Source organism: Bolinopsis microptera, chromosome 7, assembly GCF_026151205.1.
Source record: "Bolinopsis microptera isolate Bmic1 chromosome 7, MBARI_Bmic_1.0, whole genome shotgun sequence".
Lineage (NCBI taxonomy): Eukaryota > Metazoa > Ctenophora > Tentaculata > Lobata > Bolinopsidae > Bolinopsis > Bolinopsis microptera.
The window spans coordinates 12862362-12880919 of NC_087078.1; the positions used below are offsets into that span (position 1 = coordinate 12862362).

General features: G+C 38.0%; 3 protein-coding genes across 3 annotated transcripts in view; 2 read left to right on the forward strand and 1 right to left on the reverse strand.

Annotated features, from left to right (window-relative positions):
- The window catches only part of LOC134818822 (mini-chromosome maintenance complex-binding protein-like), a 31545-nt gene extending 22628 nt beyond the window's left edge, over positions 1-8917 (reverse strand). The window contains exon 1 of the mRNA XM_063828487.1: positions 8894-8917. The gene's annotated coding sequence lies outside the window, so the exon portion shown is untranslated. The remainder of the gene's footprint in view (positions 1-8893) is intronic.
- Positions 607-13146, forward strand: LOC134818824 (proteasome subunit alpha type-6-like). Its single transcript, XM_063828490.1, has 6 exons — positions 607-610; positions 2386-2467; positions 9000-9193; positions 11041-11329; positions 11618-11741; positions 11971-13146. The coding sequence occupies exons 2-6, from the start codon at positions 2389-2391 to the stop codon at positions 12026-12028; spliced, it is 744 nt and encodes a 247-aa protein (XP_063684560.1). The 5' UTR covers positions 607-610; positions 2386-2388; the 3' UTR covers positions 12029-13146.
- Positions 13147-13278: 132 nt separating this feature from the next.
- On the forward strand, positions 13279-13638 carry LOC134818709 (large ribosomal subunit protein eL22-like). Its single transcript, XM_063828351.1, has one exon. It carries the CDS (start codon positions 13279-13281, stop codon positions 13636-13638), a length of 360 nt encoding a protein of 119 aa, XP_063684421.1.
- Positions 13639-18558: the final 4920 nt, after the last annotated feature.

Below are 18558 nucleotides of genomic sequence, written 5' to 3' on the forward strand. Positions count from 1 at the left end.
CCCTTTTACATGCGTTCAACCGGCACCCGAACCACACGCTGTTTCTTAGACATAACTTCCCACTTACATCAGTGTCTTCTCGTATCAACTGGCATTGGCAAGTGGCGACACTGTGTAGACTCTAACACACCAAACAATGGCTAAGATGTGATTCATCCAAGCAGCCTAAGTCGGCAATAATATCATGTGAGTTGATCTAAAACTAGCTCCATGCCAATGGTCACGTTACCAGACAGGTTCTACCAATCCAAAGAGTTAAGTAGGTCCCATTCAGTCAGTAGTAAACAGTGTCTAGCACTGGTCGTCCTAAGAGGAACTCCCCATTTATAACAGGCCTGGGTAAGGCCGCTTGCATATCAATGGATAGAGCACTGGCCATCTTATATAATTACTAGACTCCCCAGCTAGGCGTGGGTGGGCCCTCTAGAAATACAAATCTTCCTTCTTAGCTTGAGGTCATCATGATTTACGCATTCACTGCACATTTGGATGAATTTTGGATCTCTGGAGCAGTTTAGGATCGCCAAGTGTGGAGTTCCCAGATCTACCAGACTAGAGACCTCGTTGCCAACACTGAGAAGATATGTGGCTTGGTCCCTAAAATAATTTGAATTCAGGTTTATTCAAATTTTCATTTCATGTTCAAGACAGACTGTGAAAAATTATGCATGCGTTCAAATGTAAAAAAGCGCAGGTTATATTTGATATTTTTACCGAAAGGCGAAAGCACATACAATTTGATATGTATCAAATATGTCTACGACTTACTTTATTCTTTTGCACTAAGTTGATGTTCTACATCCAAAAATTGAACGGGGAATCGTTTACGATCACTGTTTAGGCACCTTGACAAAAGCTACTCACCTTATTGTGCTTTTCACGTCAGAAAATACATCAGTAGCGCTTTTTATGAGTAAAGATTCGTTTAAAAGATAGTGCATACCTTATCGGACCTTATTTGATAGGGCATTAATTGAACGCTGGAGGTCTTAAAGTTCACCTTAATGTCTGTTCAAATAAAGTCTGTCCGTTCAAGGTCCGTCCAAGTTAAAGTCCGTTGAGATTTTTTCCCACATTGCGAACTCATATAATTTCAGTCAATCGTAATTCCCATCATCAGATTCGGACTAAACTAGTAAACTATATTTAGGATATGACAACTTTATAATTTCAGTCAATCGTAATTCCCATCATCAGATTCGGACTAAACTAGTAAACTGTATCATTGGATCAAGTGAGTGAAACAAATCACATGGCATGATCACTTTCTTGATATTCGGCTTCCCATCCTCGTTCACTTCTTCGGAGTTATTATTTACCTCCACATCTTGTAAAAGTTTACACTGAAATGCAGAACCGAGGTGGTCAAATATGTCCATTCATAATTATGTCCGTTCATTTAATGTCCGGTCAAATAAGGTCAGATGTGGTATATTAATTCTGAACTTAATTCTACTTAATTCTAAAATAGTCAGTGGTTTAGTAGAATATGGTTCAGATATTTTCAATATTACTAGATCGGGTATGAATATAGGTTCAAAGATAAAGTGCAATATTAAAAGCTCTAAATTAAGAAATCTTCGTAAAGCTTTTCTATTTGACAGAGTTTATACCTTATTGGAATGCCCTACCAGTGGATGTTAAGAATTCTTACAGTGTAATTAATTTAAGATGAATCCAGAATATTTTAAAAAGGACTATTAAAAAAGGAATTAATTGTGAACATCATCACTGGAAAGTGTCTGATGAGGTGATAAGTAGAATTGAAGGAGATAAATATTTGGAGAATAAAAGTAGACAATTATTTTCTGTGGTTTCATCCCTATGTGGCAAAGAAGAAGTACTAGGTCGTTTGGGTATAATTTAAATTGTTAAGATATTTTTATGAATATTTGTGATGATCTTATGTACCATTATGTTTTGATTTGATTTGATTCCTAATTTCTACATTATCAGAACTGTGAAAATTTCACATCCTTCGTAATTGATTCGAAAGAGATATTAGGTAACTGTTGTACTGAAAAGGTAACAGCGAAACTGACACAGCTGTACTAACAGTACAGCTTCGTTGATGTTACTTCAATAAAACATCCACCTTCCAGCAAGTTATCCTCGAGAGTTATCTCTCACAAAATGTATTGTTTCTTAAAATTATTGAGCTGTAATGCTCTTTGGTTGCTTAAAGTTAAACAAATTAAATTTAACTTCTTTTATAATAATCACCTTTTTAATATTATTCTCGGTTTTTGCCGGTTTTTGTTTGAGATATGGAGTAAGGATCATCCAATTTACTTCCTGTAACAGCTTCGAAAAAGGACCATCTTTCTAATTATTATTTCTCATATTTTTTGTGACTGTTTCAAAATGTAACATTACTCAATTGTTAGAATGTCTCGTGGTGGATCCAGCGCTGGTTTTGATCGGAGTATCACCATCTTTTCTCCTGAAGGGAGATTATATCAAGTCGGTGAGTTGAATTTAATATAGTTTAAGTCATAGGTACGTTTTGGTGAGTTTGGCAGGGCGTATTCAGGACAACTGCATCAAGTGCGTCCTCCTCCAGCTCAGCATTGAGTTATCGTTTGTTGGAGTGTAACCCGGAACAGGTGGTGTGTCTGGGTACGATACTGTTCCATAATGAAACTGTCTAGCACTGTGATACTCCGGAGCTCTGATGGGAGCATGTTAAAAAAGCTGAGCTGCTCTAACTCTAAAGCTGTTATAGACAGCCAGATATCTTTCTAGTAAAAAATCTCTGCACATTCTCTAGTTTTTGTATCTCTATCACAGTGTTCAAAACTGGGCAGCAGTACTCTAGCTTGGAGCGAACCACCTGGCTTCACTGCTTAAATTTCAATGTTCCCAGTCTATCTATATATATATATCTGGATAGTTACAATCTCCAACAACGTAGATGTCTGGCACCGTTTTATTTTCTGATATAAGAAATAAACAATGCTTATATTTGATTGAAATAAATTTTCGTGCACATACAGAATGAATGGTTAATAATTTAATATATATGTAGACCAAGCTCTGTGCACGGGATGCTTCCTGGAAGAATCCAGTTCTTTTAGCGGGGCACCCTACCTAAAGCCAAATTGAGATATAATAATCATATTCCTAGAGAAATAATCAGAAATCGAATACCAATCAAATAATATGATATATATGAGTAGTAACCATATTTACTATGCAAAATGCCCCAACCACATAGTGTAAATTTATATAGAATTCAAATTCCATATCATCATTAAACCTCAATACCTAGTCAATATAATAGCCCAAGCAAAATTAAATAACTTCTTATATACCTTACTGTCATACTACAAATTAATTAAACATTTGAAATCTGTTGACCAGAGAATAAATTTCTAAGCCTAATGCAAGTGAAATAATTTAGATGCAATAATGAATGCCTAATGTGAGTATCATTTGTCAATGTCCTTGTAAAAAAGTCTGTACAAGAGATATGAGTAACTAATATAGAAGAAAAAACAGGAAGTTGTCGTCTGTTGTAAAATAAATAAAATATCTAGAATATAAATTAGAATATAAAATAACATTCAGTCAATGTGTCGTCAATAAACTGTACAATTATCAAATGTTAAAACTGGGTGATACAGTCACCAAAAAAAATACTAAGTATGATAAGTTAATAAATTAAATGTGGTCTATAAAACTACCACTAAGTATAATAGGTCAATAAATTAAAAGTGGTTTATAAAACCCCTTCTCCAGTTAAAACATGTCAGTCATGTGCAAAATCAATCAGAATGGTAAGGTGGTAAAAAAGGGAATATCTTTTCGATACATCAATTATATATGCCTCAGATTTAAAAGAATTAGAAGTTACTTAGTTATCGGCGACTATGATTGCAGTGTAAAATTTGTCATATGAATTGTCGACGGTATAATTAGGGTCTGTTGTTATAGATGATAGTAGCTGTTTCTTATACGAATCACTAAAGCTTTTAACATCGGGCAGATTTCGTAGATCTGTTGGAACATTATTCCAACATTTTGCCCCCAAGTATTCAAAGTTTTTATGTGATGTTGATCTATTGACATAAAGGTTGCAGCTTTCGCCGCTCCTACTACCTCCTGATATGTAACTAAATTTGTTCATAAAGTTTGTAGGACAATTGTCATGGATGATTCTAAACATATAATTTGACAGATGGAGTTGTCGTCTAAGATGGAGTGGTAACCATTTCATGTCTCTATAAACATTAAGGCTGCTCTCTGTTTTTGGAACGTTGAGAGCTATTTTGGCTACCTTTTTGTACAGAGTGTCAAGTTCAGCGAGTTTTGTCTTGCCAGCTCTACAATAGATCGTGTCTAAATAATCGAATTGTGGCAACATGAGTGCATTGGCAAACATTTTCCTATATTTAATGGGTAGCAGTGCTTTACTTCTATACATGGCACCAATTCTCTTCATGACCTTCCTAATAATATAATCTACATGGCTTTTGAAGTTTAATTTACTATCTAGAATGAGGCCAAGATATTTTGTCTCTTTGCACTCCTTGATTGTGAAAGTTACCTCATTACAATCAATGGTTATTTCATCATGTTGGTCAACAGAATCAAACAATAGGAATTCAGTCTTCTTTTCATTGAGTGATAATTTATTAACACTGAGCCATTTAAAGATTGTCATAAGTTCTATTTTCATGTTTATAAATGTGCTTCTGCAGGTTTGATCAAAGAATAGTGCACCATCATCTGCAAATAGAAAGGGCTTAGATAGGTTACAGGCATAAATGATGTCATTTATGAAGATACTAAATAATATAGGCCCAATGATGCTTCCTTGTGGTACACCACTCAGAACTTCTAAAAATGAGCTTAGATTGCCATTGATCCTAGTGCATTGATATCTACAAGATAAGAAGTTCTTAAACCAGGTTAAAGCAATGCCACCAATTCCATAATATGCCAATTTTTGAAGCAATATTTCATGATTCACTGTGTCAAAGGCCTTCTTAAGATCAAGAAAGATGATTCCTGGTTTATAAGACTTAGATTTACTCATATATATTTCGTCCATCAGATCGTACATCAGATAAGTTGTGGAGTGATTTTTCCGAAAGCCATATTGATGCCGGATGAAAAGTTTGTTCTCTTCCATGTAATCAGTGAGTTGCTTGCCGACAAAGTATTCTATAAGTTTTCCTACAAGTGGAAGGATGGATATTGGCCTGTAATTATTAGGATCATCTTTCATTCCTGCCTTATGGATGGGAGTTACTCTAGCTTTTTTACAAAGGGTTGGTACAACACCTGTATTAAGGCTCAGATTGACAATGTGGGTCAGTGGCTCAACTATGTGTGGTACAGCTTGCTTAAGTAAAAATAGAGGCACATTGTCATATGAGGCCTTGTCATTCTTGAGCGTTTCGACATACATTAGGATATCAGTTTCATTTATTTCTTGGAATCTATCAAATGAGATATTAGAAGTTCTAGGAGGTAAAAAATCAGTAAAACTAACTCTTTCAATATTGGGGGCCTGATTTTGTAATCTTGATCCAACATTTGCAAAATGAAAGTTAAATAGCTCAGGATCATTCTCATTGATAGTTTGACAATTAGTTGTACCAGGGGTCATATTTGATGCCAGTTTGATAGTTTTCCATATCCCTTTAAGATCATTCTTGGCACTTTTAACTTGTAGATCATCGATTACATTAGCCTTTTTGCAGGTTTTAGCTAATTTATTTCTAATATTTCTCTGAATCTTGTAGCAATCCCAGGCCTCATTACACTTTATACATTTGCTACATGTACCACATTTATTGCAATTTCCATTGTCTCTCTTATCCTTCTTTTTACGGAATTTCTTTAGAAGAAAATGTGTATGATTAATGGCATATAAAAGTTCAGTAGAAGGTTTATGTATGAACTTTTCATGCCTTTCTATGGTCTTGCAAGGGAAGAAGGTTGCATATGCCTGTTCAATATGATGACAAAGGCCAGCTGTGATAGCTTCAACATCTGTACTTTCCAATAGTGGACTGTAATCAGAACAGGTGTCTAGATAGTCTAAGAATTGTTTAACATTACGTTTACAATGATTTCTAATTTCAACCTTCTCAAATTTAGGAGCTATAGGTACTTTACAATCTATCTCACACATAATAGCTTGATGATCTCCAATACGTTCATCAAGAACAGAAGATTGGACAAAATCTGCATAACAGTTAGTGAATATTACATCAATAGTAGTCTGGGTAACATTGTCTCCACGTTTAGCAACTCTAGTTATCCCTTGAATGGTTTGAACTAGATTGTAACATCTCAAGGTCATATCTAATTTTTTGTACTGGGTGGATGAGATATTATTCTGGTCAATGTTTATATCCCCAATCCAGATAACCTTTTTCCCATTCAATTTTTTCATGCAAAAATGAATGTATTCAATAAAGTTATCAACACTGCAATAATTTCCAGAGCGATAGAAGCAGCAAACATTGATCTTGCTATTCTTAAGCTTCACCCATAATGCTTCAATGTTATCAAGCTTACTATCCATAACTAATTCTGTGTAAGCTAGTTTTTTGTTTATCATTAAGCCACAACCACCCCTAGAACTGTTTGGCCTGTCGCATCGCATAAGGTTGAAGGAGGAAGGAATATTTATGGTGTCTGTGTCAATAGTATCATTAAGATTCATCTCATTTAGGGAAAGTATGTCTAATTTATGATCTCTAATAAGTTGGGAAAGTTCATTACTTTTAGCTAAATTGAGAAGCCCTCCTTGAATGTTACAATGACCAATGCAGAGGTTGTGAAACCTATCAGCTGCATTATTAAAATTTGTCATCTTGTGAATCTTATTAATTCACAATGGAATGAATAAAAGTTGTAAAGTTGTGTTTAAACTAAAAAACAGAATAAAAGCAGGTTGTATTTGTCTGGATGTCGTACTGTAAAAATAAAACTGATGGTAGGAGTGTTATGTCAGTATTCAGCAGTATTCTAATGGTGTGCATGATACTTCAAGTGCCTTGCTAATTTAACTATGCCATAATCATTGAGATGGACATTATCCTCTCCATAACTACTAAAAAATGACGATTTTCTAAAGCCTTTCTTATCACTAAACAAGAAACGATTTGTCTCGGTTGAGAGCAGTTTTACATAGGTGTATTTTCTTTGCAGATTTGATATACACTCATTGATATCAGTTATAACCTTGTTTCTGGAGAAACTCTCCCGAGGTAATAAGTTAACAATTTTAATATCAGCTCCAGGTGCCCACTTGTGAAGGAAAAGTACAAGTTTTTCAATACAATTGTTTGTAAAGTCAAGAGCTCTAGCATCACCAGAAAAACTATCAGGGCACAGAAGTTTAGTCCTCATGTTGCGAGGGCTGTTCAGGATAGAGTCCACGTCATTTGTACCACACATAAGTACAATGCTTTTCACATTATTGGTATTAAGAGTGTCTTTTCTTACATCTGATTGAAACCGTTCATTGATTGCATTGGCTGTGGCACCAGGGTAGCTGAATACATGTGCCTCATGATGTTTGGACGATAGCTTTTCTCCCTCTAATTTGGAGAACATACTAGAGCTAATGTAGACACACAAAGATTTACCAGAATGTTCTATTGATCTAGTCTTAGGGGCCGAGGGTTCAGTGTTCTTAACTTGACTGGAAACATCAGACAGAGTAGATAAGGTTGCGCTGCCATCAATTAGGCGCAGAGTAATGCTTATTCTCATGGTTTCAGACTTGTCCTGGATGAGGCTGTGTTCAAAGCTGGTCTGGGATTGTCTGGTCATATTCATTATGTCACCATGGGAGAGGGTGAGGTCAGCAATATGAGCTCTAAGTTTGGATCTGAAGCTTAGGACTCTAGTAGCCCCTAAAGAGATGGTGGAGATCATGGAGCCTGGTGAAATTGACCTCTCGTCATCCAAGTGAAAGGGAATTCCTTGCTGACCATTTCTATACTTGGTAATCATAGCACTATTGAATTTCAATTTTGGGAACTGTGAGCGTAAGCGTTCTAGAATAGACTTTAGGTATGGATTTTCTGCTACTGGCCTTGTGTTATGAAAGCCTCCATTGTAAGCGTAGGGAAAGTCCCCGTAATATGCAACTGCCCTATTCTCAAACTTATGAGTATAGTGGGTTTCTATATCTAACTTGGCAGTGTCAACAAACTGAAAAACTCCTCGACTCAAATCTTGGTATGGATTGATAGAGTTGCTCACATCATTGTCACCATTTACAGAGTGTTTGGGATTTTCCAAATTGATAATTTCTGCTGAATGTTCACTGTCTTCTGCTAATTTGGATAGCTCTTGGGTTAACTCAGAAACAAGATGCAAGGATGACCTATTACTGAGGGGAACATTGATAGACTGTTCACAGTGATCAGGTACCTGGGGCGACACAGGGATAAGTGAACCATCGCTGAGGGGAACTTTGAGTGCACTGTCACTTTCTGATAATTGTTTATAGAGAAAAGAAATTTGCCGACGAAGACTATCATTCTCTCTTAATAGAGTTAAACAATTTGAACATTTATCAGTAGGACAAGAGCCGTTGCTGGGGAATTTAACAGAATTCCCTCGATATCTCAGATTGTAATGTCTTGAGCCAACTGGTATTCTAGACATAGTTTATCACAAAAAGATGCTACTGTTCGAAATTTAGTTAATGATTACAGTACCTTTGTAGCACTCCGGAGGATAAGGATAAGTGATGTCTGATAATCTTTAGGTGATAGATGGGAGTAAACTGCTTTAAAAACCGATGTCTGATAGTCCTTAGGATGTCTTTAAGATAACTTTATCGTGCAACAACCATTTACATTGACATACAACCTGTAATGGTCGTTACATTTACCGAGGCATTAGTTCCCACTGGGGGTCCTCAATAAATGTAATAGATTTGTAGTGTTGTAATTAGTTTAAAATATTTGATTTGAAAGTTCACTTTCATTTTCCCAGTTGATTTTTAATGAATACCATTTCAGAGTATGCATTTAAAGCGATCAATCAGAGTGGATTGACATCTATTGGGGTAAGGGGTAAGGACAGTGCATGTGTTATCACCCAACGAAAGATCCCAGACAAGCTGGTTGATGAGGAGACAGTCTCACATATCTACAGAGTTACTAAACATTCCGGTTGTGTTATGACTGGCATGATTGCTGATAGTGACATGCAGGTAAGATGAACAAATCACAGGGGAGGGGGACTCTGGAGACACCGCCTGGTGTTTTTGCAAATTATTTCATGCCGCAACTTTTTAAATTATTTCACAGTGAAAAAGTGCAATCCATGCTAAAGACTTTGAATGAATTTGAGATCACCGATGTGTGGGTCTCATTACTTGAATCGTTCTCGAAACTGTGTTTAAAAATGACCTCTTTTGCCAAATTGCTTCTATTCTAGGCTTTCTTCGGCAAAAATTGAATTCCTGTCTGTCCAAAAGCTTATAGAATTCCTTAGAAAATTAACAAACGAAACATAGGTTCGCTATGTTGGCCTGGGGGACTACGAACCCCCTTCACCCAGTTTCAAGCTTGATGGAGAGGAAATGTCTGAAATTTGTCTGAACCATATTTATAACAGTCCATGTTTTTAACACCCATAATTTCCCCCCTCATAAAATTACCGACTAAGGTATTTACAATTGATTCTATCTTCAAACTTACCACCTTTGAATGATTCCCAAAAACATTCTTTGAAGTTTGATTGCGGAATAACAAAAAATGAATATTATGACAGTTTCGAAAAACAATGAAATATTTTCAAAGTGATAATAAATATGTGGCACACTTTCAATGCAGTTCCAGTCTGCGTTGCGGAGCTGTCCTTCCCTCTCTTCGAGGGTCAGCTCTTTTATTATTTATCTGAGGTGGCTATTGATAGAGAGTTTGAAGGCACGCCGTTCAAACGATGACCTATCTTGTAAGTCCGATAATGCGTGATCACAAGCGAGCCTCCATGCCAGTTCAAATAGGTTGTGCCTTAAGGTTGTCTTCTTCTCAATTATGCATCTTTCGATGATTTCGGACCTCAATTTCAGCTACCTTAGTAATAGCATAGTGTGAAATTCCGTATGTTTTGGACACTTGCCAAAAATATCTCCACTACTTACTCTCACCAAGTACAGTTAATATTCTGTACTCACCACCTTATTTGTAATTCCAACAATTTTGAGATTTTGGCATACATGTATACAACTTACCTCGTTACTTATATATCAGTCAATAGATGTTGAGATTGGTGAGGCATATTTTTTGACAAGTGACAGTGATTCTAGGGTTTGATTATCTGATAGTTGATGCTGTTTTGGTTTATTGCTGTCACGTGACATACAATATGCCTCACCTCCCCACATCTATTGTTGATTGATTAGTTAGAATTGGATAGTAGAAGTTGTAAAATGCTAAGTTGTAATTCGTGGACTTGGGGGAGGGCGGTCTAAAAAAGCATTAAAAGTGTAAAAAAGTGAAATTTTTCTTCTCACCAAAGGTATGTCTTACCTTTGGAAATGTACTACATGTGAAGACTGATTGAAAAATAATAGGAAAAAAGAAGATTTTTAGAAGATAACTTTATTCAGTGTAACTAAAAGTGTAAAATTGTGTAAAAAAATGTAGTGAACCCCCCTCCCCCCCCCCCCCCCCCTCGTGGACTTCAGTAAGTGGCTAGATCTTGTTCTAAATAACGTTTTAAATTACTTTTGTGAACAAACTGAAAACTTTGCACCGAGAAAAATAATTCGAGCAAAGCGATCAGGGAAGAAGAAATGTTTTGAATGTATAGTAGTATACAATTAATAAAGATTGACGCAGATTCAAATCAATTATGTCCAAATGGTCAATCCATTGAAAATGGGGCGTTTTTTAAACGGTCAAAAAATTTACTAGCTGTTAAATGTAATCAAATTCAGTGTGGTCTTCAAAAATCAGCAAAAACTTGTCACCTAGCCCCACCCGTAGCTGTTTGACTTTCCCAGTACAAATGAAGCAACTGTACCGATACATTACCAACATAACACCTCAGGTATCTAGAGCTAGATACGAGGCGGCTGACTACAAGTACCACTACGGATACGAGATGCCTCCTGACATGATCTCCAAGCGTCTCGCTGACATCGGGCAATCCTACACACAGATTGCTCACATGCGCCCTCTCGGTTGCTGCCTGATAATGATTGGGTGGGACGAGGAAAAGGGAGCCCAGCTCTACAGGGTAGATCCTGCTGGCTTCTTCTGTGGTTTCAGAGCCTGCAGTGCTGGAACTAAGCAGACTGAGAGCAACAACTATTTGGAGAAGAAAATCAAGAAAAACAGTAAGTCTGTTTCAAACATAGTATTTCCTCCTTGGTTTATGATCCAATAGTGTTTCGTTCAAAGTAGTATTAAGTATAGAGAATTATTATTCTGGGGAATACTGTCTGAGTTCAAAATCCAAATTGTAAGTAGTTTTTCTACAGTTCCGGAATGATACTCTCTGAAAATGTGTTCTTCAATGATGCATGCGAAGTAATAATTTGACCAATCTTATGAACAATACATAAGAAACATGTGTAATGTATATTATGTGAAACACTTTGTTAAACTAACTCCCTGACAACCAGGCATGATGAATGAGACAGAAGTGATACAAACTGCAATAGCAGCACTGAGCAGTGTCCTAGCAGCCGACTTCAAACCATCAGAGATCGAGATCGCTGTTGTCAGTGACCGTAACCCCGTGTTCAGGTTAGAATCAGGCGGGATAATCAGATTATTTCTCAGAGTGTAGAATCTTGTTAAAAACAAAATGCACCATATATTATCTTGTTTAGTTGGCAAGATAGTTACGTAGGATACCAGGCACCAGCTAATATTCTGGATTTTTCCCATTTATTTTTTTTCTAATGAATAAAACAAGAAAACTGTTATATGTTGTCACTTCACCTACAAATCATAACTACAGCTGTGTTTTCAGGAAACTAACAGAAGCTGAAACTGATGAGCAGCTCAACATTCTCGCTGAGAGAGATTAAATCCCTGGTGCAGTTACATATTCCTTTTAGAGACGGCAAAATGTAACGATTCTTTTGGCGAAGCTACTATTGTCAAATGGGGGTAGCTTATTTGAACAAGATGTGAAGAAACCACAATATTACCTATGTTTCAAGTTCCAGGACACGAAATGTAGTTGAATTCAGACGGCCGGATTGCGGATAAATCTCCATTGTGCATTTTGTAGCTTACACGTTCGTTGTCTGACTGTGGGAACTATTGATTCTTGTAGCTTACCCGGCACTGTATTAATCGTTTTTCACCCCCGGTGTCCGCAATTATATTAGATCATCAAGGCTTGTAACTGAGTAGCGAGCGGGATATAATATTCGGAGTAGGCAGCACCAGCGATCTGCTCCTTATTGGTCCCCGCTGGTCACGTGTGTGGGGGCAGGTCACGTGGTTTCTTGGTGCTTAGTGCCGAGTGCGCACGTCTGACAGTTTTTCTATAATTAAGGTCTTTGTATAATTCGATAATTGTTTCACTTTCTGCATTGCCGCGTGGTTTCTTTACTCCTTCCAGTTTAAGTTGCAACTGTTCCACAAAGTCTGCTCCTTATTGCATGAGTCTCTGTTTCATCATGTGCTGGTCACATGATAGGACCATACCCCTCGTGACTGCGCCTTACCTTATGTCACGTGACTAGGACTGGGATCTCACGTGACTGCGCTCACTCTTTCTCTGTCACGTGACATGGGGCTGCCGCGTCAAGTTTTAGGAACGGTTTTTATTATCTTTAATCTTTCGCACTTTGTCTCAGTTTCGGGTGTGATAGTAGATAAACTGTTATTTTCTAACATGTAATTACATTAAAAAGTTGCTAAGTTTTGCTGTCTCCAGAAATTTTCTTCCCTGACTTTTTGATCGTGTTTGTAAATAATACATCAATACAATAATATAAAATTATTATTGTTAATTATTATTGTTAATTCCAGTTACGTTATTGATAACTGATAAATATATTTGATAGTGCAGTGTCTCGAAGAGGTCTCATTTCGGAGACCATTATTCAACTTGATTGTATTGATGGCGCTGGTTGTATGTTTAAAAGTATTTGTATTTATATAGATTTATGTAAAATTCCAAAAATTCCACAAATTGAGTCAACTTTATTTTGGTGAATCCTTCTATTATACATTTTTGCATGATGAGCGCTATCACTGCATGATATCAATTTTCATTATATTTTTACAGTAGTTTAGTTACTAACCGTTTGATAATTATTATAGGATGCCAGGTAAATCTAAAAAAGCGAAGAAGGTGCAGAAAAAGTTCGTGTTGGACTGCACGCACCCGGCCGAAGACAAGATCCTCGACCCATCAGACTTCGCTACGTATCTCAACGAAAAGATCAAAGTGGCAGGGAAAACAGGCAACCTGGGAACCAATGTAATCATCCAGAAAGAGGGCTTCAAGGTCAACATTCTGTCAGACATCCCCTTCAGCAAGCGATACCTCAAATACTTGACCAAGAAGTACCTGAAAAAACAGAACCTCCGAGATTGGCTCAGGGTCGTTGCCTCAAGTCCATCAACATATGAACTGAGATACTTCCAGATCAATCAAGATGATGACGATGCTGAAGACTAGGATTCAATTTATCTGTTTTTAACTTATTCTTAGATAATTTATTGTTTTCATTTAAAACTTGTGTCATATGTCGAAATGTCCATATAAAATGAGCCGTGTCCCAGAATATGGGCATTATTAGGGAGAATCCAATAGCTGCCTTCTGGAAGGCGCGGCGCCAAATGAGTAGTTGTTTTGCAAACTGCTCTTTTTCGTCATTCTCAGAAAATTTTACGCGCGCACGTAAAATTTTCTGAGCACGCAACTTCTTTTTGAAATTTTTGTAGTATTTGGGGTTCATACTTATTTCTAAACCATACTACTAATTGGCCGTCTGCCAGAGTTGCAAATCAAATAGGAGTTCATCGGCTTTATCATGGCTGATCAAGGTCTTATCTTGTAGGGCATGTCTGGGCAAGTCGAACCGCATGGCGCACGTACAACCTCACTATCATATCGTGGAATTAAGAAACCGAACATTCCGTAACATATACATATCAGTATACACTATACACCTTGATAGGGCCTCCTAAGAACACACGCGATGCTCCAAAATCCTAGCGGGGACGCAGAGGTACCAAGAAGAGGTAAAGTGGAATACTCATTCTACCGCCTGCTATTTTAAACTGGGTCTGTGATTGTGTTAAAGAGCGATAGTTACGTTAGGAGTCATGGCACGTAGATTTGTTACGACACTTTGGCATCAAGTCTGATGAGTGATCCGTAGGTAATTATGTGTTTGTCTGCCAAAATGCACGTACGTTCTAATTTGCATAATGCACGTAAGTTTCTAATCCCGTATGTGTGCTCTATTGTCTAAATCGGGGACAGTGTCCACTGTCCGGTGCATGGGGGTACCGACCGAGAATGGATCCAGGCGTGCTTAACCGCTCTACACAGGAATGTCTAGATTTTTGTCCATGGCCTTCGGCAATTGAACACACATGACATGTGGCACAGAGTTTAAAAGCAGCTTCGCTGACGAGTTATTCGCGGAAAACTGTCTTGATCACGTGACATGGCCATATAAGAGAGTAGGTAAACCTTCTCGGGGGGGGGGGGGGGGGGGGGGGGGGCCAATGGCATAAATGGAGAAAATGGAGAATTACTCATAGGTTTTTCCATTTTCTCCATAGAAATAGTCTCCATTTTATGCCATTTTATGCCATTTTATGCCATTGAAAAATTTAGAATTTCGAGAAAAATTATTTTTAAAAAAAGATATTTTCGGCCAATAATGAACAGGGTATCATGAAACATGGAGAAAAGTGGTTTTCAGAAAAACTTTGAAAAATGTTGACTTAGAAAATGTTCGGTCCGAGTCATTTTCGATACGTACCTCTCGTATCGAGAGCTCCCGATTCCGAGCTCGTGTTGTAAAGGGGAGGCCTGCCTTCCGAGATCGCATTACCTCGAGTCCAAAATTGTGTATCGAGGGGAAGGTGTGGACTTCGAAAAACCGAAAAAATATTTTCGGCAAATAATGGACAGGGTAGCATGAAACGTGGAGAAAAGCGGTTTTCAGAAAAAATTTTGACCGAAAAAATATTTTCGGCTTATAATGAACAAGGTAGCATGAAACGTGGAGAAAAGTGTTTTTCAGAAAAACGTTGAAAAATGTTGACTTAGAAAATTACCCCTCGGTACACAATTTTGGACTCGAGGGGGACTCGAGGCTTCCCCCTGGTGATGCGATCTCGGAAGGCAGGCCTCCCCTTTGCAACACGAGCTCGGAATCGGGAGCTCTCGATACGAGAGGTACGTATCGAGAATGACTCGGGCCGAAAATTTTCTAAGTCAAAATTTTTCAAAGTTTTTCTAAAAACCACTTTTCTCCACGTTTTATGCTACCCTATTCATTATTAGCCGAAAATATTTTTTTGGTTTTTCGGTTTATCGAAGTCTGCACCTACCCCTCGATACACAAATTTGGACTCGAGGCTTCCCCCTGGTAATGCGATCTCGGAAGGCAGGCCTCCCCTTAGCAGTGCAAGCTTGTTTCGACTTTCGAGGAAGTAGGTCTCACTTCTCAGTGCATATTACTCTCCCCTATTACTCACTCCTACTGTAGCCTGTAGAAATAACTTTACACTAGGTAATTATGAGTTTGCCTGAAGTGTGCCTCTACTAACCTAGTATAAGCATCTAGTAGCCTACTATGAGCTTTCATAAGCTTGTTACGCCCCTAGTAAGTGTAAATAAACATGTTAGGATGTCCAATTTAGGTGTTAAATGGTGTTAAAGATGAAATTTCGAAGACAAAATTCATAGCATAAAATGGAGAAAATGGAGAATTACTCATGGGTTTTTCCATTTTCTCCATAGAAAAAGTCTCCATTTTATGCCATTTTATGCCATTTTATGCCATTGGCCCCCCCCCCCTTCTCGTTAGGACTGAGGCTTTGGACTGTCTGTCAGTCACCTCAGATGGACAGAGATTAAGTTGATTGTGCCACAAACCGGTTTACACACCTTATAGGGGTTCGGACTCTACGACGTGAGACTCTACGGCGGCGCCGTACAAACCAGGACTCAACGGCGTGGGGATGTGGAAAACAGGACTCTACGGCGGCAAATATTATTTTCCTATTTTTGATTAAAATAGATCTAATTCCATATTAAAAATTAGGATGCCAGTGGTCACAGCCCGTCACAGGGAGTGTTCTTTGAAAGTAAGTTTTGATCACATCAAGAAATAGTTATCTTGACCTAAGATCAGATACAGCCGATGAAATTGGAAATGTACCTTATCGGACCTTATTTGGACGGACATAATTATGAACGGACATTAATACGAACGCTTGGACATTGAAGGCATTCAAAACCATCAACAATCAAAAATCCGAATTTTTTTGACTTTTTTAAATTTAATTTTAAGCAAATGATTTTTAAATCCATTTTTTATACAGTAAGTAAGAAAAGCAGTCATTAAGCAGTAAAAATGTTAAAATATGTGTACATGATCAGTTTCTAATATCACATATCATCTTCATCAAATGGGTTTTCGTGTATGAAATAGCCCATGCTTAAAGCATCAGTGATTTCTAGCTTTCACAGTGCTGGCAAGCACGACCGTTGCATTTATTGTGGGTATACTATGTTCCCCATTTACTATTATACCCCCTTTACTATTATACCCCCTTTACTATTATACCCCCTTTGGTACACGTTACAAGCCTCTTTTGTGCACGCGAAGCGTGCACTCCGGCCGGGGGCGGCGGCCGAAGGCCGCCGCCTCCGGCAGGAGTTTTCCAGGCATTAAGACTCATCGGAAGTCGTTAAGCAGAATTATTTTTAGTTCAAAACATTCTAATTTGATGTCAAAGATGACAGGAATAAAAAATAGTTATGTTGAGATTTTTAAGAAATTTGCATAAAATACTCGCCAGCACTGTTATACGAAATTCGGTAAAAAACCCAAAATCGCCATATTCAGGTGCCTTAAAAACCATGTTAAAATTGAGTTAGAGATCTGAAATTTTTCAGGGCGTCTAGACGTTGATCAAATCGACTGCAAAAAAAGTTTCAGGTTTCAGGAGTATCGGGAAATGGGTTTTCTAGAACCCCTGTTTTACGACAGATTGTCGTGATATATATATATATATATCACGAACAATGAAACAAAGACCAAGTTCGTGAAGTTTGACGTAGTTGAGTTCTACCCCTCAATAACGGAAGACCTGCTCGATAAAGCCATACAGTTCGCCATGCAGACCATCGAACTCAGCCCCAGGGAAACTGAAATTATAAAACACGCCAAGAATGCGCTTCTCTTCCATAACGGCGATGTTTGGGAAAAGAAGAACCGCAATTTTGATGTCACCATGGGATCGTACGATGGCGCCGAAACATGTGAACTTGTCGGCCTATACATGCTCAACCAACTCCAGCAGTATATTCCAGCCAACCAAATCGGTCTCTACAGAGACGACGGCCTAGCAATCATTCCACAAGCTAACGGACCGAAACTAGACCGAATCCGGAAAAAGATCACGGCTATATTCAAGGAGGAAGGACTAAAGATCACAATAGAAACCAATCTCGTTGAAGTCGACTTCCTAGACGTGACACTTAACCTTGACAGTGGGAAATACTTCCCCTTCCGAAAGCCAAATGACACACCGCTATATATCAACAAGCAGTCAAACCACCCACCAACAATCATAAACCAGCTCCCCAAAATGATAAACCGGCGTCTATCGGACATCTCCTGCAATAAAGAAGAGTTTGACAAAGCGAAAGGGATTTACGGAACAGCACTTAAAGAAAGCGGCCACGACCACCAACTAGAGTTTACAGATACTAGCACCGCCTTGCCACGAGCCAACAGGAAGAGATCCAGGAAGATCATATGGTTCAACCCCCCATACAGCTCAAATGTAACAACAAACATAGGCAAAAGCTTCCTCCGATCACTAGACAAGCACTTCCCCAGAGGACACCAATTTCACAAAATGTTCAACAGAAACACAATTAAGCTATCATACAGTTGCCTACCCAACGTAGGATCCATTTTAGCGAGCACCAGACACCAAGCTCAGAAAGAACCTACAATTAAATCGAAAACGTGCAATTGCAGAAAGCCGGAAATGTGCCCACTGAACGGACAATGCCTGGAAGCAGCAGTGATATATGAAGCAACTATTGCAGTGGAAAAGGAAAAGAAAGAGCACAAATATATTGGGCTTACTGAAAACACTTTTAAGACCCGTTTCAGTTCACACACAAGCTCTTTCAAACTCGAGAAGCTACGAAATCAGACGGAGCTATCTAAGAAAATATGGGAGTTGAAAGATGTTTGTTTGTTTGTTTGTTTGGGGACCAGCTTTTGGTACACTGGTTAATGTTTACTATAATATTGAAATATTACATTAGAATTAGATAAATTTGACCAAAACCCATAATCATGGGTAGAGTGTACCGCTGCCAGTGTCTCTCTTT

Coding starts and splice junctions, on each gene's coding strand:
- LOC134818824 (XM_063828490.1), top strand. CDS start 2,389: ATGTCTCGTGGTGGATCCAGCGCTGGTTTTGATCGGAGTATCACCATC. Junction 2,468..8,999: donor AGGGAGATTATATCAAGTCG/GTGAGTTGAATT, acceptor ATACCATTTCAG/AGTATGCATTTAAAGCGATC. Junction 9,194..11,040: donor TTGCTGATAGTGACATGCAG/GTAAGATGAACA, acceptor ATAACACCTCAG/GTATCTAGAGCTAGATACGA.
- LOC134818709 (XM_063828351.1), top strand. CDS start 13,279: ATGCCAGGTAAATCTAAAAAAGCGAAGAAGGTGCAGAAAAAGTTCGTG.